Source organism: Siphateles boraxobius, unplaced genomic scaffold, assembly GCF_051911475.1.
Source record: "Siphateles boraxobius isolate OS27281-9 unplaced genomic scaffold, OSU_SipBor_1 18, whole genome shotgun sequence".
NCBI classification, from domain to species: Eukaryota; Metazoa; Chordata; class Actinopteri; order Cypriniformes; family Leuciscidae; genus Siphateles; species Siphateles boraxobius.
Window position 1 is genome coordinate 10,647,621 of NW_027508788.1, and position 23,984 is coordinate 10,671,604.

The window sequence follows — 23,984 nt, forward strand, 5'->3', positions numbered from 1 at the left end:
GTGATGGCCAAGTATGGTAACCTTTGCATTTGTATTCAAGTATTGACCTCTGCATTTAACCCATCCAAGTAAGTGCACACACATTAGGAGCAGAGTAGTGAGTAGTGAACACACACACACACACTGCAAACGTGGATACACACACCCAACATACATAAAGCAATGTATGTTGTCATTTACAGTTCTTCGTTATCGAAATAAATTATGCAAAGATGCACAGTAAATAGTAGATATTCGTTTTAAAAACCAATTACTTTGTGCTTATTGACGTGGAATTCAGTTGTTTAGGCCTTTATTTCGACATTAAAAATCATAGAAACATAGGGGGTTGAAGTGTTTCAAAAATTCAAAGCCACATCATCCAAGACAACACCATAGTCAACAACATTCAACATGTCAGTCTGTCCACATTGGCTCGCATTCACAAGCGAAATCAAATAAGAATGAAACAACTTTATAAGGTGTCGTTTGAGAGAAACTCTCAAAGAAACAAAGAGATCAGACGAGCATATGTGGATGTAAGTACAATATTGACTGCAGTAAACTCCACGCAACATTGTTTCCAACACCATATTAAATACACACATATAAATGGATGCTCATGCAATCCCACATGAGTTCATCTTTATAGATGAGGCTGGGTTCAACCTAGCAAAGACCAGAAGAATGGGGAGAAACGTCATTGTGCATGGTGTCCTCCACCATCATGCCAACCTTGGACCATCCAACACAGCCCATATTCTCACACTTCTGGACAGACTCCACAACCACCAGAGCGTATGAATGATGCAGACCATCAAAGAAACCAGTGTGTTGTAGTATTAGACAACATGAGCTTTCATCGTACAGCCCCAGCCCCAAAACTGGTTTACTGACCACCCACCACTTCTGAACCACATAGAAGAGTTCGTTTCGGCATGGCGGTGGAAGGTATACGACCGGCAGCTTTTTGTGCGCATGCCTCTTGTCCACGCTATGGAAGAGTGAAAAATTTTTGGTGAAAAAAAAACATTTTTCAACAGCATGTGTGTGTATCTACAAATATTTCTGTGCATGTGAACAATCTGAAGATTTTTCTACAATTTTAGTATTATAGCAAAGCATACTAAACCTGAGAGAGCTTTTCATTATGCCCACCAGTGTGTAGTTGGTTAGACAAAAATCTGGTAATATGAATGAAGTGTGTACCATTTCGTGCAAAAAGTTTGATTTTGATAATGCTATATGTAGTTTTGGTTGCAGTGCTTCATTTGGCAGGATATAAGAGGTATTCTACAGTTTGGGTGTGTGGTTTTGGGAATTGTGTTAAGTATTTTGATAAAAAAAATCTGCCTAATTTGCAAAATTGTGTGTTAGCAATTGGAAAAAATACTGTAACAAATGAATTCAATTCAAATAACACTACACATAATGGGCATACATTACATATATATTTGCATTTAAAAACGTGGTAAAAACAATGCTACATGAATCAAATAAATATATATTTTTAAATGCATACTGCATTTATTTTACAATTAAAAATAGCTGTTTTTAACATGTAAATGTAAAATGTTTTCTGTTTTAATGTAGGCCTAATTTATTCCTGTGACACAAAGCTGAATTTTCAGCATCATTATTCAGAATTCATTCTAATATGCTGAATTTTTATTATCACTTTTCAAAACATTTGTGCTGCTTAATATTTTTTTAATAATTCTTTGATAAACAGGAAACTCAAAAAAGAATGTTTATTTGAAACAGAATCTGTTGTAACTATCTTTACTGTTACCTTTGATCAATTTAATGCATCAGTGTTAAATAAAAGTATTAATGCATTTCAAAAAATCATACTGACCTCTTTTGAACTTTAAAAGATAAAATTCAATAATTAGAATTAATAATCACTCTAAACGTAAGAACAATAATAATTAGGATTTAGATTCTTGGCATTACGTCATTGAGTATGTCTAAGTCGTGTGTTTTGAGTGTGTTTTGAGTATTTGGGATTGAATGTGTGGGGTCGAACTGTATTCAGGGAGTTTAACTGGTTTCTATTGCTCATTCATTACCTGAGATGGTTTCTGCCACATGCACCAGACAGCTTGCCGTTCCGTATTCTGAGCAAAATAGCAGAAACCCACAGTAATTCTTGGTAAATGTCACGTTTATTGATGAGCACACTTCAAGATTCAGTTACAGCATGTCTGTGCAAAACTGTTACTTTCACCATGGCAGTTTTGTCATAGCAATCCAATGCATGCGTTGCCTAAGGACAAATGTGTGTGTGTGTGTGTGTGTGTGTGTGTATGTGTGTGTATGTGTGTGTGTGTGTGTGTGTGTGTGTGTGTGTGTGTGTGTGTGTGTGTGTGTGTGTGTGTGTGTGTGTGTGTGTGTGTGTGTGTGTGTGTGTGTGTGTGTGTGTGTGTGTGTGTGTGTGTGTGTGTGTGTGTGTGTGTGTGTGTGTGTGTGTGTGTGTGTGTGTGTTTGTGCGTGCGTGTGTGTGTGTGCGTGCGTGCGTGTGTGTGTTTCATTTAGCATAAAGAACAGAAGTTCCCACAGATATAATCTTTGTCTGACGAGGCTTGTGCTCCAGATTCTCTTTTACAATAATTACAGTGGCAATTTGCTTGTAAAATATGAAGGGAAAATTGGTGCTAGAATGAAATCAGGAATGGGGAATGATGAGCTTTCCTGAACCCCTGCCAAAGAAAAATACAATCAATTATTGAATGTAAATTCAATATTTTAAAAGTAAGAATGCTCATGGCATTTGTACCAAAATATTATTTTAAAATTTGTCAATAAAAATTAGCACAATACAAAAATAAATGAATCAATAAAGAAATAATCAAGTCAATAATTAACTAAAATGAGTTAAAAATGTAAATAAATAAATGTTAAAATAAAGAATTAATAGCATCTTATTTTTGTTTTAGTTCATAAGTACAGCATAATGGTACAAATAAGTCATCATTCCTGAAAAGAATTTCCGCATGTTGTCTTGATCACCATATATATATAATTTTTATTTTTTTTATTTTTTGCAGAGCAGATATGTAATAAAAAAATTCTATGTGGTTAACAGTTATTTTTTTATTTCTTTATTTAAAGACACAATCATTATCATATTTATCATGTTACACTAATTTTCATCGGATACCCCATAAACATTCATTAAAAAATCTTTAAAAATATAACAGTCATACTATAGCCTAGCAAAAGCTCATAAAAAACAATGATAACCCTATGATACAAAATCAAACCAAAAAAGTAAAACCTAAGCAGTACATCTTATATAGTATTTCTACATCTTTACACTATTTGCAGATTGTAAAAAAACAACAACATTTAGCATTATAGAAGTTTATAAAATAAGGAACTAGCCATCGTTGAAATAAAATGAAAGCTCTCTTTCTAAAGCTGTGGTTCCTTCAAAGAAGGAAATGTGCAAGCGAAACTATAAAAAGCGCTTATTCTTAAAGCAGATTGTGTAAGGCGCTGAATTGAACATCAGTCCGAGATAACATTAGATATGGAGAAGCTCTGAGTGTGGAGCATGTCCTGCCCCAGCATGCCTCATTTTCGTTGATTGCTTGTCGGACCCCTATAACCCAGCTCTCTACCCCTATAGACAGCACCAGTCCCACGGGTTTCCCTCAGGACGCCTGAGAGCGACAGTCTTCATGAATCCTGGCGTGTCATTGTCTGGCCAGAGGATTAGGTTTACTGTGTGTCAACAGATCTGTCTCGGTATAATATCAATAAACGTTCACCCCCAGTGCAACGTAATCACAAAAATCAAGTATGAAAGAAGAATTATGCAAAATCACAGAGTTTCTTATCATCTCCATAAGGATTACAATTCAGATCTCCTAACGGTCTATGAAATATGAGACTGGAATATTGGGTGGGAAGGCCGGAGAAACATAAACGAGACTCTTAGTTTTCCAGATACTAGTCCAAGCGATTCCTTACCGGGATCTTTACAAGTCTGTGCAGGTGGAAATGCAAACGTTGGTCTTTGTGCAGCTACTCATTTCCATATTTTCATTTCATCAAGTCATAAAGTATACAAGAACGATTGTCAGAACTTGGAGTTACAGCTAAACTGGATCCCAGACAGGCATTAACACTGTTAGGGGGTGAAAATAATGGAGGACTGGGGTCTTCTGTTAAAGCCTGTGGCTACAGATAAATCAGAGCATCACCTTCTCTACGCGTCTGTCGTTCACAGGCACATCTGGCCGTGTGCCATTTCCCCAACATCCAAAACCGTAAACTCTCCATGGCTTTGAAATGCATGTTAAATATTTAATAGAGAAGAGCTGTGTTTTGCATGTAGTATTTCCATAAAAGCCCAGTCGTTGACGAGAGAAGAAGGCTTGAACGTTATTTTTCTCTCAAGACCTAAGAATGACAAACGAACAGAAATGGGTGTTGAAATAGAATGATATTGAATTGTTTTTAATTGCTCTTGGAACATTCAGTATCGTGTAGTATCAGTCCGACAGATGCTTGTCACTATATCGGTTTGTCATTTATCACTGGTGGCTTTCTCTTGTTAGACCCGTTAGATTTCAGCGCTAATCTCCAGATGGGCGTGGATGGTGCACTCAAGTGTGAATTGGATGACAGGGTTGACAGGAGTTTATGAACTGCAAAGCTGGAGAACGTGTCCCAACAGGCCCCCGGTCGCCCCAAGGCTGTCCTGATGGCACACTGACACCCCAATAACCTGATACACGCACACACACACTCACACAGAAAAAGGCTTTGGAACACAAACAAAAATGTCACTGTTATGCAAATAGAGGTCAAGCTGCTGCTTTTTATGACGATCTTAAAGAGTTTGTGATCTTAACCCTGACATCTCTGTGATAAAAGCCAGCTCGAACGAAGCGATACGCTTCGAACCACTCAAGCATTATAATTCAACACCCTCTAATCTTTCTATTGTATGATCAACTCTCTTCTCTTTCATGTAAATATTTTTGCCTTTACAATGAACAATTAAGCCTGACAGAAAACCCTTTAATAGTTTTCTACTCAAACACTGTCTTAGACTTTTTTGTTGTTGTTGTTGTTGCACAAATCCCTTATGACCCAAGTTTTTAACTTGAAGAGTCCCTGAGATTTAATGTTAATTTTTTAATAAATATGATAAATATGAGAAGCAAGATTTTAACATTAAGACAATATTCTTATATATATATATATATATATATATATATATATATATATATATATATATATATATATATATATATATATATATATATATATATATATATATCAGAACCTAAACACATTGTTACAGTTTGTTTTCATTAGTCACATGTTTTCCTTTGTTCAGTTTTCCCGCCACTTCTTTGTTACCATGGTCACCATCATCGAGTTCCTTTGGTTCAGCTGTGTTTGATTTATCATCCTCATTTGTGTTTGCTATATAAGTTGGTCCCTCAAATCCATTCTCTGTCTGATCACAAAGCTATTTGCCTGTCTTCTAGATTGTAATTAAAACTTTGTATTTGAAATGATCGTCTGATGTGATTGTATTTCGAAATAACGGGCAAAGTTTATCGTCCTGGCTCAGGAGAGCCATAATTTCTTTTCTTTTTTCCAAAGTTTTGTTTGTTTGTCCAGCCTCGGATCTCTTCCCTCCATCTCGGCAGTCGACCTGCCGGCTCCGTCTTGACTGCTCCCACCTTCGGCTCCAGCAGAGACCTTCATCAGATCCGGCCTGATTAACCTCGGGATAAACCGAGAGACATTATTATATTATTATATTAGCATAGACGCCATCCTTCTTATGATGAAGACATTACATCAGGATTTATGGGAAGTGTTCCCGGTTCCGGCTGACCTAAACTATGCAGCCTAACATTGAATTATAGAAGTCTATAGTGTGTTATGTGTATGCTAAGCCAAAGAAATGTGTTTTTAGTCTAGATTTGAACTGACAGCGTGTGTCTGCTTCCCGGATAATGTTAGGAAGACTGTTCAAAAGTTTTGGTGCTAAATAGGAAAAGGATCTACCGCCAGCAGTCGATTTTGATATTCTAGGTATTATCAACTGGCCAGAATTTTGAGAAGGAGTAAATCATCCCCCAGTTGCCGTCAGCCTCGTCACCATCTGGACTCCTTCTCTCGAGTCCAGCGTGGTCTGTCGGTTCTGGGGAGCTCTGGGTCTGTGCTTACAGACCGTCTCCACCGCCAGGGGATCGTCGTCCCGTCATTCTCCAGCTCCTCGCCCGTAAGGTCGAGCCTACTCGGAGGGGGTGTTATGTCACATGTTTTCCTTTGTTCAGTTTTCCCGCCACTCCTTTGTTACCATGGTCACCATTGTGAGTTCATTTGGTTCAGCTGTGTTCGATTAATCATCCTCATTTGTGTTTGCTATATAAATATTTGTGTCCCTCACATCAATTTTCTGCCTGATCAACGTTAAGTCTGTGTGGATCAACCTGTTTGCCTGTCTTCCAGAAAACTTTGTATTTGAAATCATCATCGTACTGGAAAATAAAAGGTTATAAAAATATAGTATAATTAATATAATAGGACTATATATTAAAATGTATATACTATTCAAAAGTTGCCATTTTTAATGAAATATATACATTTATTCAGCAAGGATGCATTAAATTGATCAAAAATGACAGAGACATTTCTACAAAAATATTGTGGAATACTAACACTGTTTTCAACTTTGATAATAATAAGAAATGTTTCTTGAGCACCAAATCAGTATATTAGAATGATTTCTGGATTATTCCCGATGAAACGTCAGCTTTGCCAACACAGGAATAAATAACTTTTTTAAATATATTGTTGTATAGAAATAAATTTTGACCAAATACATGCAGCCTTTTTTTTTTTACATGCAGTGAGTATTAGAGACTTATTTCAATAACATGAAGTCTTCGCAACCCCAACATTTTGAATAGTAGTGTGGGCCTACATATATTTTAATTTGGAAACTGAATAGGCCTTTTAAACAACTAGAACTGGCAATGTCATTTCTTTGTCAATGTCATGGAATAGGCAAGGCAGCAAAATTTACGAAGGTTCTCCTCCTTTCTGAGATGCTGACAGGGGTATTAGTCTTGGAAAGAGTCAGCGGGTGCAGGCGTTTCGGAGGGTTTACCTGCCCCATGCCCCAGGCTCAGAATTATTGCTCAACAGAATACGGTGAAATCAGTAAATCTCCTGCTACACCTGCTTCATCACCAGCAGCACCTGTCTGGAATAGAAACTGTCCCATTCTTTAGAGAGAGGGGAAGGAGATGATAGGCCACACAAGAACATGCACAGAACTAGAGTTCCAGTAATGCTACAGTTGTACAGACAGCAGTGAGTCCGACGTGTTGATTTATAGGAACGATATAAGACATGAACCGGTATCGCTGGCGGGGTAAAGAAGGGTCAATGGGTGAGAGGTGAGGGGGTGTCAAGGTGGCGCGTGCTGCTGTTCCAGAGGGGACGGCAGGCGGCAGGTGCATTGTTGATACCCTAAACATGTGCGAGGACAGTGCCAAGCCCTGGAAAAGACATTTCGGCTAAGATACTGAGAAAAGTAGATGGGCCAGAACCTGCATTCTCCTGCATATCCACCTCAAACAGCCAACTTTGTACGTTAAACATGTCAACAGAGAAAGGGTTAGGGGGGAAAAAGAAAAAGTGTGAAGATATGGGTGGGAGATAAAGACAAACACGAAATGATAGACAAGCGTGTGGGAGAAAACCAACTGTAGGTTGGTTTTCTCCATCCTCCATTTATTACTGTCTCACAATGAAAGTGCCTTTTTTATGCAGAGTATTAGCTTGACATTGAGGCAAATGTCAAAGTAACCAAAACGCAAATTGTTCCATAAATGCTAGTGTGTTGTGGGTAGTTGCAAAAATATACTGTATATATAGCTCATGGCAGCTGTTTATATGGGCCGCTGTACGCAAGCCATCTGTCATATTGGAAGGGTCAAAACCGGTCCGTGAACATTCGAGGGCAAGTTGACTGTCACAGTTAGATGCATGTATGAATATCTATGCAATAGACTTCAACGCAATATAACAAGACGAAGGAGTCAGCTAACACGACATAAAAAATGTACCATAGTAAAAACCTGTAATGTTAAATTAATACATATAAAAACACAACACATTCTCACCAGTGTCAGGTTATGCCATTTCTTCAGGAATTTAAATCTCGGTGGTTTCACAACCAGAAGCTGCGCAATATTGTGGCATCATTGATGACTGTTTCAAGATGGCGGACGCAGGACGCACCGACATGTCCAGAGCGGTCGAATGTGGAATCTATGTTTACATGGTTGCAAGGCCGTTGATATGAGTTGCTAAGTTGTTCAGAGTTAGTTTTAGCGTGTTTCTATGCACTTGCCAGGGTTTTTTTTTTTTGGGGTGGTTGCTACATGGTTTAAAGGGATAGTTCCCCCAAAAAGGATTTTTTTTATTACTTACTCACCCTCAAGTTGTTCCAAACCTGTATGAGTTTCTTTCTTCTGCTGAACACAAAAGAAGATATTTTGAAGAATGTTGGTAAAAAAAATAAAGGGAAAAAATACTATGGAAGTCAATGGGGTCCATCAACTGTCTTGTTACCAACATTCTTCAAAATATCTTCTTCTTTTGTGTTCAGCAGAATAAAGAAACTCATACAGGTTTGGAACAACCTAAGGGGGAATAATTAATATATATATATATTTGGGTGAACTGTATTTTTATGCTGTTATTCCAGCCTGACCAGCTGAAATAACGGGCAATGGAGAAAAATTAAAATTTGTAAATTTTACAGACTGTAAATCTACTCTCCTCAGCAACTTGCAGATTGTGAGTTGAGTTTTGCGCTAAATTTTATTACTTATGCTTGTTCAAACAGCAATAGTGATGCTTACCTTAGCAAGAACACCTGATGGTACAATGCAGGCAAACAATATCACATATCTATGACTAAAATAATTAATTACTTGTTTTTTTCAGTTCCTTCAGCTTGTTTTTCCTCCATCGCCCATATTACACATCGACCACACTTTGCAGTGTGTACACTAAAACATGGCTGAACTTTAAGACTTGTTTGGTAAACTCATGGCATTGGCTGTGTCACCATGCCCCTGGACACAGGTGACTCACGTCAGACCCCATCCCGCTGTTGGGAGTAAATAGATGAACATGTGGCCTGGAATGTGGCTTACAGAAAGGACATTTGTATGTCCTTGTCACATCTTTCCTTAAGCATTAACGCACAGTTTCTGTGCCCCCCAAGTTTTCATCCATTAAGAACAAAAATGCGTTTATAAATCCAGTGGTTCCCAACCCTGGTCCAAGTGTACTTTTTTGATAATCTAACTGAGAGATTAGAGATTATCTGACCCATCTGAGGTCTCACGAGTCTTTACAAACGATCCGATTAGTTGAATCAGGTGTGTTTGATTAGGGACACATCTTAACCACAGCCACGTGAAGGCAAGCCTGCAAGGTTGGCAAAAAAAGAAAAAAAGAAAGCATAACACCTGCCAATTCTGTCTCTAGGAGACCAGAGGCAGTTTTTTTTTATTGGATGTCAGTTGAGGAGAGCCTTCACTACACTGAATAAACTGCTTTTGTGGGAAAACGGCTTATCGTTTAAGGAATCGACGGCCTGTCGGCTAATCTTCAACATGTATGCTCTTAAACGTTAGTTTTGGATCGATCTATTTTTAAAGTTTACACTGAAAAAATGCTGTTTTATAAGAGAAGTCACTAACAATTGCACGACAGGAAGGATTCAGTTTACGCCACTTCTCATTCTTTTCGGAAGTGACGTCCCTATGCCCTACTCATTCCGAAGGGAAGAGCTCTTGAAGTGGGGACTTCGGAGGGCACTTTGTCTGTCATAACGAAGCCTTTCGGAATGCACTCGGCGAAGGGAGCATATTTTATATTTAAAAAAACATATTTGTGTGTGTGTGTGTGTGTATGTGTGTGTTCCCGATTTGCTCCCAACTTTCGAAGTTAAGCAGTAAACATAAATACACGTTTCTTTAATGAAACTCTTTTAAACTTAATATGAAATGCATGACAAAAAAGTGTGAGATATATCACAACAAAACAAAGCACCTTGAATTATTCTGTTTCTAGACCTTATGTAGCCCCGCCCATTTTTAGCACTCCGCTCTTTGTATTCTGTCCTCCAGTTTGTATTTCCACAGCATGAAGGTAAGATCTTACGGATTTATGAATGAACCGCTTGTTTTAAAATCTTCCCGGTCTACTGACATTTATGACATCCGCTTCAAACATTACAATGCTCTACAATAAGTAAATCCACTTCACCAGCTACATACTCTTCGACAGCGATGCCATTGAAACTTGTGGAAGGGCACATGGTGAAGGGATTCAGTTGTTCACTTCCGTTTGGAACGCTCCTACAAATAACGTCCCCTTCCCGAAGTGCCCTTCAAGGGTGCAAAAACGATGTTTGGTATTCGCCCTTCTATGGCAGCCTATTCGCAAACAGTGATTGACTGTCGCACAACTCTGTAATGTGATTGGTTATGAAGACACACGTGATCCTAGTTAGCCATTAAGTTTTTTCCAATGGTAGAGCTACGGATCCTCATACCTCCCACGACCATCACTGTCTTGACCATAGACAGTAAAAGAAGGTCTTGACTGTGCACTGTGCAAAATACCAAACATCCAAACAGAATTCCTTTGCATTTCCCATATAGATCGTGTCAGCAAAATGTCAGTATTGTTTTTCGTTGTTCTGCCATGCAAAGTAGGCTACCTCCTCAGATCTGGTGGACTAACTGTGGTCTTGGTCCCTCAAGAGACAAGAAAATCTTGTGTAATCCAATACAATGATGAAATGTGAAGCAAAAGAAATTGTATTATCCATGTCTTCCATGCTTGCTGCCTTTATGTGCCTGCAGTCTTAAGTGTCAGCCGCCCTTGTTCTCTGGTTTTGGCAAATGGATGGACTGAAACCCCTCTCTTGTGCTTATATACATGATTTGGGAGTAAAATCTGCCAAAAAACAACAAACACCATGGGAGTAATAGCATTTCGGTATTAAATATTTAAGATGTCAACATAGACTAAACAAGCACCAGGAATCTGGGCCTAGTGAAATGAAAGAGATCCACAGTGGAGTCTGTTTATCAGTTTCAACACCTAACAGACACTGTGTTGCCTCACCAAACAAAGAGGCCTTACACTACTTATGGCCATATTCTGTTTCAGTCATGAGCTTTAAGTAAATATATGAGAATGATGAGTGACATTTTTCAAGTTTTGATGATACAAAATACAGCATATATCCAGTACAACGAACTAAATGGAGCAGTGAGTGTGTACAGGCTTGATGGCATAACCTCTCTAACGGAACAGAAGGAGTTAGTGGAAGGCCAATACTGCCACCATGTGGACATGCACATGGCTGTTGCCAGAATTGTAACAGAACTGTTGGTGTGGTGATTGTTGACGCGTTCCTGGGACTGGGTTAACTTATTTCCCTGACCGAAAATTCAACCCTAACCATATCCCTAAACCTAACCCTACTCATAAGTTATCCCTAAAATCAGAGGGAAATTATGAATAACACTGATGTAGAAGCACTTTACCCTGGTTGTAAGATGCAATCTTGTTCCTCAAATCTGATTAATTGATTGGAAAGAAGTCGTCGTTAGCACAGAAGTTGATTTCACCAAGTACAACATGTTCCTGGATCAATATCTTTGTTGATCCTGGAAACACATCAACACAGATGTTGATCCAGGAACCTGTTGTACTTTGTTGTACATGTTGTGAAATCAGGTTCTGTGTTACGGACGACTTCTTTATACATTGGTTTCTCAAACTGTCCATTAAACATACTTAATGTACTTGGTGGGGAGTTTATTTTAGTTTTTAAGGGGGAAACAATGCCTTTACAAAACAGAGTAGACATAGTATGAATAATACAATATACATTGTCCAAAATAAATAAATTCAATTCACTTTTGAGAACGTGAAACAATATTAATCTTAAGAATAACGCATCAAGTGTAGCATTTGTTTCTAAGTCTATAAAATATCTCTTCCTGCAAATCATTGTCATTCTGCAGTCAATTGTTACATTTGTAAAATATACCTTTTTGCTAATATTATACAGAATGATATTTGAAATATGCATCAGCACCATGTCTGTTTGGAAAAAAAAGGCACTATTACAGATCAGACTTTCTGTATTTAAAAATATGCAAAATTGGATTTAAAAAAAATGCTACTTAACGATTCATTGTGATATCAACATTGGTAGTCCATCAAGTTTATGAACATTTAAGTGAATGCATGTATAGGTTGAAAGAACATAAGACAGATTAATCAGATGTATTCAACCAGAAAGCATATGTATGGCATTTTATGATTTCATATTGATTCAAGTTACCCAGGTGAAAAAGACGAACTGTTAAATGTATTAAAAATGCATTAAAGTATATTTGTATTGTAATAAAAACATACTCAAGTACATTTTAACACATTTAATAGCATGTCTTTTGGCAGCATTGTATTTTAAAATTAAACACATCATGTTACAATGCAATAGTATGTTAAATTAGTACTTATCCAAAGAAACAGATGAGGGGGAAAAAAACTGTACAAAAAAAAGAAGTTTATTTCAACATCGGAGGTCCACTGCCCCAAAATCAAATCAATCAAGCCGTTCTGAAAAACTTAAAAAACACAAAATCCAATCAATACAGAATGCATTACAAAGATCAACAGTAAAACATGAGTAAAACAACTGGCTGAATCAAACATGAAGCTTCCTTTAAACTACATTGTATTAACTGTAGTAACTGTAATTGTATTATACATGTTTGCTCCTTTCCACAAATAAAGAAGTCCACAAAGAAGAAAACTATCCAGAACTGGGTTTCAGATGCACTGGTGAACACTAACACCATGCAAAATCACCCAAATTGGTTTTATTTTCATTTTTAATAGAATGATTGAATATAGATGTCCTCAGATTGGTTTAGGCAGAGATGCGACTTCCTCCAGACACTCATCATAGGCTTCTTTATATTCATCATGCGGTTTGACCATGATAACACAAGTGGGCCGTTTGGATCCAGCTGACGAGCCCAAATCCTGCCGAAAGAGGGATACAAGCACATGAGTACTGTAACTCTATACAACACATTTGATTTGGAGAGGCAAACATAATACACTCCTGAACTTACAACTTTAGATGGAACATAAGCATAAGCAAGGTTTCGGTCTTCACACATGATTGGTAAGTGGCAATACACCTCGATGGGAAGAGTGTCTCCAGCGAATATCACAATACTAAATGATGACAGAAAATAGTGTTAAAATCAGAGGTGTCAAGTCCAGGTTCAGAAAGTAAAATTCCTCAGTATTTTGTTCCAACCACCTGGATTTGCTAATTAGCACAGTTTTTCAGCCAGGAGATAGAACTAATTAGTGAGATCAGCTGGCTGAGTTAATGGGTGGAATAAACATATGGCAGCACTTTTACTTTCTGACCCCTGGAATTGACACCTCTGGTTAAAATAACAAACGTGTGGACTGCTCAACAAGTGACCATTACACTAAAACATGAGGAAAATGAACCGCATCTTACCCAGTCTCCCCTTTGTTGATAAACTTCTGTACCTCTTTCACTCCTCGTCGAATCTGTTTGACTTTAGCAGCTGTGAAAAACAATGAATAAATAACATTTATAATGAACTGACTGGAAACACGTGCCGGTCTCTTTAACAATAAAAATACATACATGTTTAGTATACGTTTATTCAGATTTAAAGGAATTATAGTTTACGTTTATCGTGTGGGGAAAATAGAACAAAATGTTACCTTTCTTGACGCATTTGTAGAGCTTTTTGCTAAGTTTACGCGATGCAAGCGGGTTTGCGATGGGGTTTATATTAGCTATTAACTCTTGGTACGATTTCTCTGTTCCCCCAGTCTCCTCCTCGCCGGTTTTCTCCTTCTTTATCTTTGTCATTTTTCGAAATATGGGACAATTATTACTAAGAGATAGGGTTTGTGTAGCAGGACACAAAACACGTGCAGTGACTCTGAACGTATTTCCGGTGTTTTCGACACACTCGCCTTTCGACGGCATATACTGTGTGAGTTCTGTATGGAAACACTGACACCTAGTGCACAGACTGAACAAAAGATGAGATTTTATTCAGTCAAGAAGACCTCACATATCGTTTTCAACATTTACAAAGAATACATCTGTAAAAACCTTATTTTAAACGAAAATGTAAATAGCTTACAGTTTTTCTTCTCAGTAACCAAACGTAGTAAACTAGCAGGGCAAAATATTACAAACAAAATAAATACATAAATATTTTTGTTAACGTTATCTCCCAAACAACATTGTTCAATTCCACTTTGGACACATATATCTTATGTGCATTTCTCCTCTCCAAAAGAGAAACCTTCTAGCATTTATTTTTGTGTAATGATGGCCTATAGCACATACTTGGCACATTCAACAGCCAATAACTTTCTGGGAAGATTGCAATAATGTTCTATATGTTAACATGAACTTACCAACAAGTTTACTGCATTTATTATTATTAAGTCGACATTAAAATGATACATTATGAACTGATATGTAGAATGAATAGTATATTTTTAAATGAACATTAACCAAGATCAATAAATGCTGTAAACATGACTGTTCATTGTTAATTTATGATACAGACGTCATCAACTACTGATAAGGATATACAACCTTACAGAGTCTTAGTAACTTTCTTATAAAAGTCATAACTGCTTTTCCCCTCAAGCTCCGAAACTATTAGAAACCACCATGACAAGGGTGTAAAGTGCATTTTTCCGAGTCAATTTAACACCATGATTCTTATTATACTCTCTTTAACACACACAAAACAATAATTAATCTTTCCAGACATTAAATGGGCATTGGACATTCTGTAAATAGGGGTTAAAAATAAAACAAAGAAAAACTAAAACACGGCCTAATTTATCAGTGTAGGGTAAGTTAGAAAAACATTTACAAATATATATAAATAACCATTACTTCAAAGAGTAAGTCAAATGTGTAGTTGTCTAGAGATGTAAGAACAAACTAAGAAGAGTGTAAGAAAATAAAGCAAGACAGGACTGAACCAAGGGCCTGTCAGTGCTCCTGTGTCTTCACAGCAATACCCACATGGGCATGGCGAATGGTACGTCCATGTAGCATGTAACCATCTTGCTTGACCACAGCTATGGAGCCAGGCTCCACTCCCTCTGCTGGAGTATGGCAGACTATTTCATGCTGATAAGGGTCATAGGTGGCTCCCACAGGGCTCATCTTCTCCAGTCCATGTTTGGTGAAGACGTCCTGCAGCCGCCCTTGTATGTGTGCCAGGTTTTGTGTCAGCTGCTGCACTCCATCTCTCTCCTCAACTTCTGCGCTCTTCTCTATCAGGTCTGCAACCTCCACAATGTCACGGCAGAAACTCTGAATCCCTGCAGGAGGAGTGTAACATTTAATGCAATAAAGCAATCTCAACACCTATAAGCAATATGTGTAGCTAAATTAAAGTAGGTTACCAAATTGTTTGGCGTCCTCAACAAATTTCTGTGTTCTTCTTCTAACATTGTCCGAGTCAGCTAGGGCTCGTTTGTATCTCTCCTTTGAAAAGTACAAAGAGTTTTTTTTTAACAATTACCAAAAGCAAAAGTGAAAAAACAACTAAACTGCGGATACAACGTTGATTAAACCTGATGGGTAAAATAATGCAGATAGGCTAATACAATTTATTTATAGCAATTAGTGTTCATTTTGTTTAAAAAAACTGACGAAAAATGTTGGTCAACAACCTAACTAAGACGTGACGACACCAACGTCATTAAACAATAACTGTGACTACATCAACATGCAATATCGCTGACGAAAAATGGATTTTCAATAGAAGCCAAGACTAAAATATCGTTTAAAAAGCCTCTGCGAGCTTTCATTTGTGCGGTTTCCAGATGTCGAGTTTAAATCCCCCAATCAAAGATGTTCTGTTAAAAAGGATAAATTTTCTGTCCGGTGTTTTACTTAATCGTTGCAATCTGGCAACCGTGTGCACGCGCGCTCTCTACACTGCGGAAGAAGAGGCGGCAATGATATGAAGAAATAACGGACAAACAATTAAGCTGGAGTTTAGTGATCTCCATTTGAGATATTCTGCTGAAATGAAAGTGTCATTCAGTCGCTCTGTGTTCTGTCACGAGGAGCTAACACTGTTTACTGCAACTAAATCTGCGATCAAAACTTCTCAGGGATGAACTGTAATAAATCAAAACATGGATCTAGACTATATTTGCGATTGTGGTTGCTGAATAAATGCAGTTTAGAGTTTCAAGCTCTGTGTGACAACACAAAGTTCAGTTGTTTTAACAGAAAAATATTTAATGTAATTTGGAAAAATTATTACAAATTTTATGGCTTTCATTTTTCCAATCCAATCCATTTTATTTATATAGCACATTTTAGAAAACAAAGTGCTGAACAGGAAAGAAAACATAAAAACACTTAAAACAACAAGACTACACAGCTCTCATGCTGGGTTAAAAGCCAGGGAATACAAGTGGGTTTTAAGTAAATTTTTGAGACGTTTATTATTTTACCAGTTTTCATCATGTAGTTGTAGAGTATGTGTTAATTTACATTAAAAAAAAAAAGTCTATAATAAATCAGGAAACTAAAGAAGGTAAGAACATCCATGAGTATGAGTTGACGTAATATGTGACCCCGCCTGTGAACCCCCGGCTAAAGTCGCAGAATCTAATTATGAGTAAAATAGCGTCAAAGTAGTCATAGCCATAAAAATGACAAAAATAGGTCATGTGTGTTTATTGCTGTAAATGATAGATTATACCAAGGGTTTTGAGATGCAATACTCACATTTTCATTTATAACATGATAAATACTAAAATTAATGATTTTATTTACAATAAGTTATACTTTTGCGCAAAAAAAAAAAAACGGACGTGGGCTTTCTCTTGGTTTATTTTTCGGCGCAACAACACCTACTGATTCTTATATCATTCAGTTAAGGAACTTCTTTTCTACTTATTTCTATTAGAAAGAGTGAACAGACCTTAATATCAATCCGCACGAGCGGCAAACAGGTCAACACAATGAAAAAAAAAAAAGCGACTTAAACCGGGTTCAGATGTCTGAGGAGATTGTTTTGTGTTATCGCCAAACATTTAAGAACAGCTTATTTGTTTTGTAGCTCAGTATTCTGCCAATAATATTAATCTTATTTTAAGGACATTTTAGGCCTGCTAAGTGTCAATAATATATTTCGTTTGCTGGATGGTAATTTACTGCTTTGTTTTGACATCTGACATGGCAGAACCGAAGCATGAACAGGAACGTAAAATAGCTGATTGCTAACAGCTTGTTAGATATTAATCTCAGTGGAATTGCCCCAAATTATGATTTAACCGGTTTTATAGCGGATTATTTTCTGGAGGATGTTGGTGATGATGAACAGGACACATTCTTTGACGAAACTGACGGTACATTTTTGTCTTTTTTTTTTATGCTGAATATGTAACATAGGCCTACTGTCAGTGTTCAGCCAATGTAATGCTGACACAGAATTCATCCTGTGATGCAAAAATAGTGGATTTAAATGTTTATTACATTTGTTGATTGAGATTGATTCAAAATGAATTACGTTTATGACATGATGTTTATTTGTTTGATTACACTCTGAATGGCCATGGCCATATCCATAACTTACCTGTTTCTTGTCCCTATGCCCTCCCCTCAATTAATCAGATCCAGTCTGATGTCTTCATATAAAATGCTTTATTATCCATTTTAAATGTGGATTTAAAATGGATAACCCCCCTCCTCCTGCATGTTTAGGTCTCCATTTAAGTCTCTTGCTTTGAATTGAAACAATTCTCCTTGTTTTTTCAGGCAGTGACCAACATGATGATGAGGACGAGCCAGTTTTGGTGATTGAACCCCAAGCTTAGTCTGATATTATATTTTCACTGATATTTCATTTTACTAATAAAGTTATACAAATCATTTAACTGAAATGACATGGTAATTGTTGCGGCAATCAAGCTCTTCTGGTACCCCCATTCGTTTCAATGTTTTTATGCTTTTAGCTTTTTGGACATGCACATCATAATAAATAGGCCTGTTTTACAAAACTTTAAGAATTTTCCCATAAATGTGTCATATATCACTAAAAAGGGGAGAATCTCAGCTTTAATGTGGTATATGGCACATATGGAGGATAATTATGGATCAAATGTGTTGCAGTTTTAAAATTAAGCTTTTTTTTAATTGGAATTTCTCAAAAACATGATTTTCTGAGCCCGAAATTCAGCAAATCTTTGACAAAGCCTTACTCAGTCAGTATTAAAGATATCAAGGTTATATTTTCACAGAATGTTCTTTACATTATGTAGGATGATTTTATGTAGAAAACAGTGAATCACAAAAAAATGACTTTAGCTGGGTTTTCACAGGCAGGCTCACATATTGTCTTAGGTGAAAGTGAAATAATTCTGATGAAATGAAAAAAAAAATTTTTTTTAATGACAACAATCATTGTGATTATAGTTGAGCAAAATAATCGTGATTAACAATTTAACCGCTCATTGACTAAAACTAGACTAAAATGCCCTGACACTTTATAGGCCTGGTTTCACAGACAGGGTTTAGATTAAGCCAGGATTAGGCCTTAGTTTATTTTGGACATTTAAGTAGCTTTTATAAATGTGCCTTAAGACTTTTTTTTTTTTTTTTTACTTGTGTGCATCTTGACCAACCTAGTCAATACAACAGCTGATAATTATCCCTATACAAACGGTACTTGACTGAATTAAAAAAAAAACAATGTGAATTTACCGTGAGGTCATGAACCTGCTCTTCCAGTTTTCTAGCTCTCATCTCCAACGTCCTGACATGTGTCACAGAGTGCCCGTGGTCGTCCTCTCCATCGTCTCCATCGTCACCATGGCAGTCGTCACCAGCACTACGCTGTTCCGCCGCAGTGCTGAAGAGGCCTACAACGGACCTGGAGGAAAGAAAGTTGCTAAGCATTATCACTGCATCAAAATTAAAATTGTATTTTATATTAGGCGGCTTCTAAAACCTGTACATCAATCAAAACGCCTCTTTTACCCCACAGTTAAAGGACTATGGTATTGAGCATTATGCTGAACACAATACTGTAATGCTTATGTAACATGTTTCTTTGTTTGTTCTTCTGCATAGAGATCTGATTGGCAAATTAATATTACACGAAACAACAAATTCATTTTTTATTTGAGCCCAAAATATGTTATATTGTCAAAACTTTAACCCTAAACTGTGTTCTCTATGGTAGGATACAATGGAGATAGATGCCCCTCAGGGTAAAAGGCCACTTGGATAAATGTTTTCCCTAAAACACTACACAGCACCGTAATGCCACAGTAAATAGTTTGGCATAAGTGGAGAGGAATGGATTTGTTGTGATGGATGTAAAAACATGTCAAAATGGAGATGTATTTGTAAATTCAAATTATAGCTGATGTAGACAGTAATGTGACAGCATAACAGAGCTCCACACAAGACATGCGGGGTAGAAAAATAGGTAACATAGCCACAAATGCATTTACTCTCATGATTAAATTCATAGCCACATGACATGATTTGATAACCAATCAATTACCACGTTTTAGTACAAAAGTGGTCATGTTGTACTAATCCCCCCATATATATATATATATATATATATATATACACTGTTTCTTTCTATCGTCAATTGTATCAATCGTTTATTTCAAATGTTTATTTTAAGTTATTTAATATTTTTTGACAGAAAACTGTGTTATTCAATATTAAATACCAAAAAAGCATAATTTAAAAAAAAAAAATTTTATTGTGGGTTCAATTTGATCCAAAAGATGTGGCTGAAGTTTCTTGAGACAAAGGAGGGTTATGTCGGCATGTGCCACGAACAAAGAGAATCAAACGGAATGCAATAAAAAACAATCATCATTACGAGCTCCGTTTAACATGTAGCTGCTAACGTTATAGTAAATTAACTGTATGATGACTACACTAAGTTAACATGACAACACTAACAAACCCTGAAATATAAAAAACCCATTAAGAGTCTTGCTGTTTAACTTGCTTACTAATTTTGACACTATTTCAATACAGATTGTAGCTAATAGCATTGTTACATTTCGTTTCCCGGTAACTTAGAAGGACCAAACGTTTTAAAGAAACCCACTAGTTACATGTGTGATAGTGGCAGATGTGATTGATGGGGTATTCTTGCTATGCTAAACAATTTTACAATTTTACAAAACTAGAAACTGTCGACGTGATCGTCGTTACTGAACAAATTGAAACTCGTCTGGGTTGTATATTTATCGGTTAGATTGCGGTTTGCGTCTCGCTAAACCGTTAGCCAGTTAGCAGCGCCGCTTCCCCACAACACTTTAAACGGTTAAATTGATGATAATATGACTTTTTCTCGAATTATTTGCACATTTATCTGAATATTACTCTATATATCATGTTTACCTGGTGACCGCACTTGGTGTCAACCTGCACAAATCGATTGGATATCTTCTCGTTGCGGTCAGAAAGCGCACGGCCATTTCCTCAGTAACGTATGTGGGTGGTCGGGACGTGCGCGCGTGACCTGCTCGACGAGTCACTGTTCAGAATCAGCGAGTCGATTCAGTAAAACAACTCTGAATCTCGCTCGACTGGTTCTTGGTAAAAGGGGGAAATCCTACGTCTACGGTATTGTATCTTCTATTGTAAATCCATTAAATCAGACAGGTGTTGTTGTTTTTCTTCAGTACTGTATTTGACTGGTTGAATCCGTTATTACACAACACTCTGCTTCGGCTGTTGTAATTCCTTTGTGCCCCAGGCAAGGACCACCCACCCAGACTCACAGCCAACTCAGAGACAAATTGGGGTCCAGGGACCCTCAGGGGGGCGCAAGTGAGTGCTAGGGGGTCCGAAGAAAAGTCTAAAAAGAAAACGTGTAAAAATGTTACCCCAGGATGATCACATTTGGGGGTCCGTGGCATCTAAAATATTTAAAACCTGTGCCCTAATATGAAATGGTCAATTTTATGGCCATGGTATAAAAAAAGCATTCATGATATTAACACTCCACATTGATAAATGGATGTAGAATGTATTTTTAAGGAAAACTCAATCCATGGACCCCCCAGTTGACAACCCTGGATCTGCTTGATTAAATATTGATTTAAATATTGATTGACTGGTAACCCAAAGGCATTTTTCTCCATGTCAGAAGCAAAGCCTATTTTAGTTTATGTTATTTCAGTGTAATCCACAATTAAAATTTAAAAAGACATTTGCTTCTATAAACAGAACTCCAACAAAGCCATTTCTGAAAACACATTTATTACAGTTACCAAAATATTGCAGAGGGGGAAAAAAAACAATGATTATTTATGTACAAATTAGAAATAAATAAATCTGGTAAATTAAGTGCCCTAGAATTAAAAAAAAGGGAAAATCCTTTGAACTCAGTTCACATAACATATAAAAGAGGGAGATATTAACACTGTATCCCAGGACTACACAAAGAAATCAGCAGGAAGACCACATCAGTATCCTGTGGCATTACACAGTAAGAAGTGAAATGAAACAATTTCACAGAATTCAGGCACCTATTTTAACTTTAGAATAAAACAAATATATGTTTATAAAACACTTTGTTTACTGGACATTCCCTTATCCTTGCCATCTTCATGCAATTTTTATTTAACAATCATTTTTATGAACATACAGATTTCCATCAAATATACGGTCAACTGTCCTGTGCATAAGTGTAGTGTAGTGGACAGCCAGGATGATCATAGATGAACTCTTTCCTGTCGCTTAACACGTTGGAACCATAAAGCCACAGATCCTCTCTTGATGACAGCACTATAATTACATTACTTTCTTTGACTCCCATTCCTAAAAATAAAAAATACATTTTGGAAGAACAGAATTAAACAGATATTACACATTTATCCATCTCAAGCATCAGTTTTGAATGCTCATTTTAATCTATATACTGTTAGAGATTGGTTCAATCATATATACCTTGGCTTTCTGCATGACATTTCCTTTGTTGGACGCATAGATGGACGGGGGACGTTTCTTCATTTCAGATGCACAGTTGACCGGCACAGTGGCATCATTGTAAATATGTTCCTTTTTTTTAACTGGAACCTACAGGTATTAAGATACAAAATGATTTTCACTGTTCACAAATTCAGGTTACTTTGAGGAAAAAGCATATTCAGAGTCAAGAATGCAGGTACTTTAATGGTGGGTTTGCTTTCCACGGGTGCCCCCAGAATTCCTCCAGTCAGAGACTTCTTCAGTTTCTCTTTCACCTCCGTGAGTCGCAATTCCAGGTCGACTCGCTCAGCTTCCTTCTGACGGCAGCTTTCCTCCAGCAGGGCCAGATGATGCTCCATGGCTTTCTGCTGTTTATCTGTTGCACATGAGCAAAACATATTACATTAAAGTCCCCCTATTATACCTTTTGGATATTACCCTCCATGTAGTGTGTTACGGTATATAGCTGTTTGTGAATGTAAAAGCTCTGCAAAGATTCAAAGCTCAAAGTGCACGACAAATGGAGTATAATTGTCTCCAAAAAAGAACTGATTCTGAACTGCCTAAAACGAGTTGTCAGTGATTCCAGCCTGGCTTTCCGCACAAACCTACGTGAGTCTGTAACAAATTTGCGTAATGCCAGCCTATGGTCTTCACTGGCTACTTTGACCCGCTCTCAAACACGGTGGTTGTAGCTAAAGCCTGGAAGAGTCTGGTTAACGTGGTGGAAATACATTTCCTCTGCATGCATTTCCACAGGACTAGGGCTCGAAACCTACGCCATCTTTACTGTTCGTATCACTGTGTATACATGCACTGAGAAAGCCTCCAGAGATTATATTTAGATATGGTAATTGATGTTTTGTTTCTAACACGTGGGCAGCATCTGAAATCGCATACTCTCTTGAGTAGGTACTTATTTTGAATAAGGAATTACTTTGCGACCACTAAAATGGTACGTTCTTTATCGTATGAATGTGTGTAGTATGACTGTACTACATTCGCCATGTTGTCATTATTATGTGACCTACCAGCATCAGTAGCGTCGCTTCACTGCCATTCACAAATCCTCTCTTGTGGCCTCATGGGATAGTAAAGTGTCCATCATATGCACACTTCAAAATCTCGTCGGAAATAGTCGGTTAACCGGGTACTTTTTGCCTACTATTTATTGAGTACTGTGATTTCGGACATATTTCTTTTGTCATATACTGTTTTTCGCCTAATATATAGTAGGGAAGTATGCGATTTCGAATGCAGCCGTGCTGTAAGCGGTAGACAATAGAGAGCCTAAGTCCCTCCCCTTCCGGTGAACCACCATGGGACCTTATTTCGGAAAAATATTGAATGGTAGTCAATGGGCGAGAACCAACAAATATTTGGATCCTGTTTGAATTGTGCCCTGAATTACACATATGATGTTTGTCAATTTAAAAGATACATTTTAAAGACTAGAAAGTCGCAGTTTGATGTAAAACTGTTGAGATATAAGGCTGTGAAAATACGTAATTACAAAGACTACAAACCCAAAAGGCGCGCATGTGACGTCATACCTTTTCTCTCAATGAATGAAGCTAACTTTACTGAAGCTAACGTCTGTCATTTTTTCTATAGTCTGACGTTATAATCGTAACGTTACGCCGTCATGCCTGTGTGTTTTGTACCAGACTGCACACACACGAGCTTGGTGATGTACATAGTGCGAGACGAGAGATGTAGTTCATTGAGTGATTTTCACATAAACCTAAATGTTACTCTTCTGTTTTATGACAAACTGTGACTTTCTTGATTTTCATCTTTTAAATTGACAAACATCACATGTGTAATTCAGGGCACAGTTCAGACGGAATAAAAA

General features: G+C 37.2%; 3 protein-coding genes across 4 annotated transcripts in view; all 3 read right to left on the reverse strand.

Annotated features, from left to right (window-relative positions):
* Positions 1-11,859: 11,859 nt before the first annotated feature.
* Positions 11,860-14,108, reverse strand: nhp2 (NHP2 ribonucleoprotein homolog (yeast)). Its single transcript, XM_077233459.1, has 4 exons — positions 13,843-14,108; positions 13,610-13,679; positions 13,206-13,311; positions 11,860-13,113 (listed from the first exon to the last, which is right to left on the reverse strand). The coding sequence occupies exons 1-4, from the start codon at positions 13,991-13,993 to the stop codon at positions 12,988-12,990; spliced, it is 453 nt and encodes a 150-aa protein (XP_077089574.1). The 5' UTR covers positions 13,994-14,108; the 3' UTR covers positions 11,860-12,987.
* A 52-nt stretch (positions 14,109-14,160) lies between these two features.
* Positions 14,161-20,935, reverse strand: grpel2 (GrpE-like 2, mitochondrial). Its single transcript, XM_077233457.1, has 4 exons — positions 20,555-20,935; positions 18,884-19,052; positions 15,565-15,646; positions 14,161-15,480 (listed from the first exon to the last, which is right to left on the reverse strand). The coding sequence occupies exons 1-4, from the start codon at positions 20,629-20,631 to the stop codon at positions 15,146-15,148; spliced, it is 663 nt and encodes a 220-aa protein (XP_077089572.1). The 5' UTR covers positions 20,632-20,935; the 3' UTR covers positions 14,161-15,145.
* A 466-nt stretch (positions 20,936-21,401) lies between these two features.
* afap1l1b (actin filament associated protein 1-like 1b) overlaps positions 21,402-23,984 on the reverse strand; it is a 29,594-nt gene continuing 27,011 nt past the window's right edge. For both annotated transcript variants that reach the window (XM_077233460.1, XM_077233461.1), the window contains exons 17-19: positions 22,330-22,505; positions 22,109-22,237; positions 21,402-21,979 (exon numbers count right to left, since the gene is read on the reverse strand). In XM_077233460.1, coding sequence (XP_077089575.1) covers positions 21,953-21,979; positions 22,109-22,237; positions 22,330-22,505 — 332 coding nt within the window. In that variant the 3' untranslated portion in view covers positions 21,402-21,952. The remainder of the gene's footprint in view (positions 21,980-22,108; positions 22,238-22,329; positions 22,506-23,984) is intronic.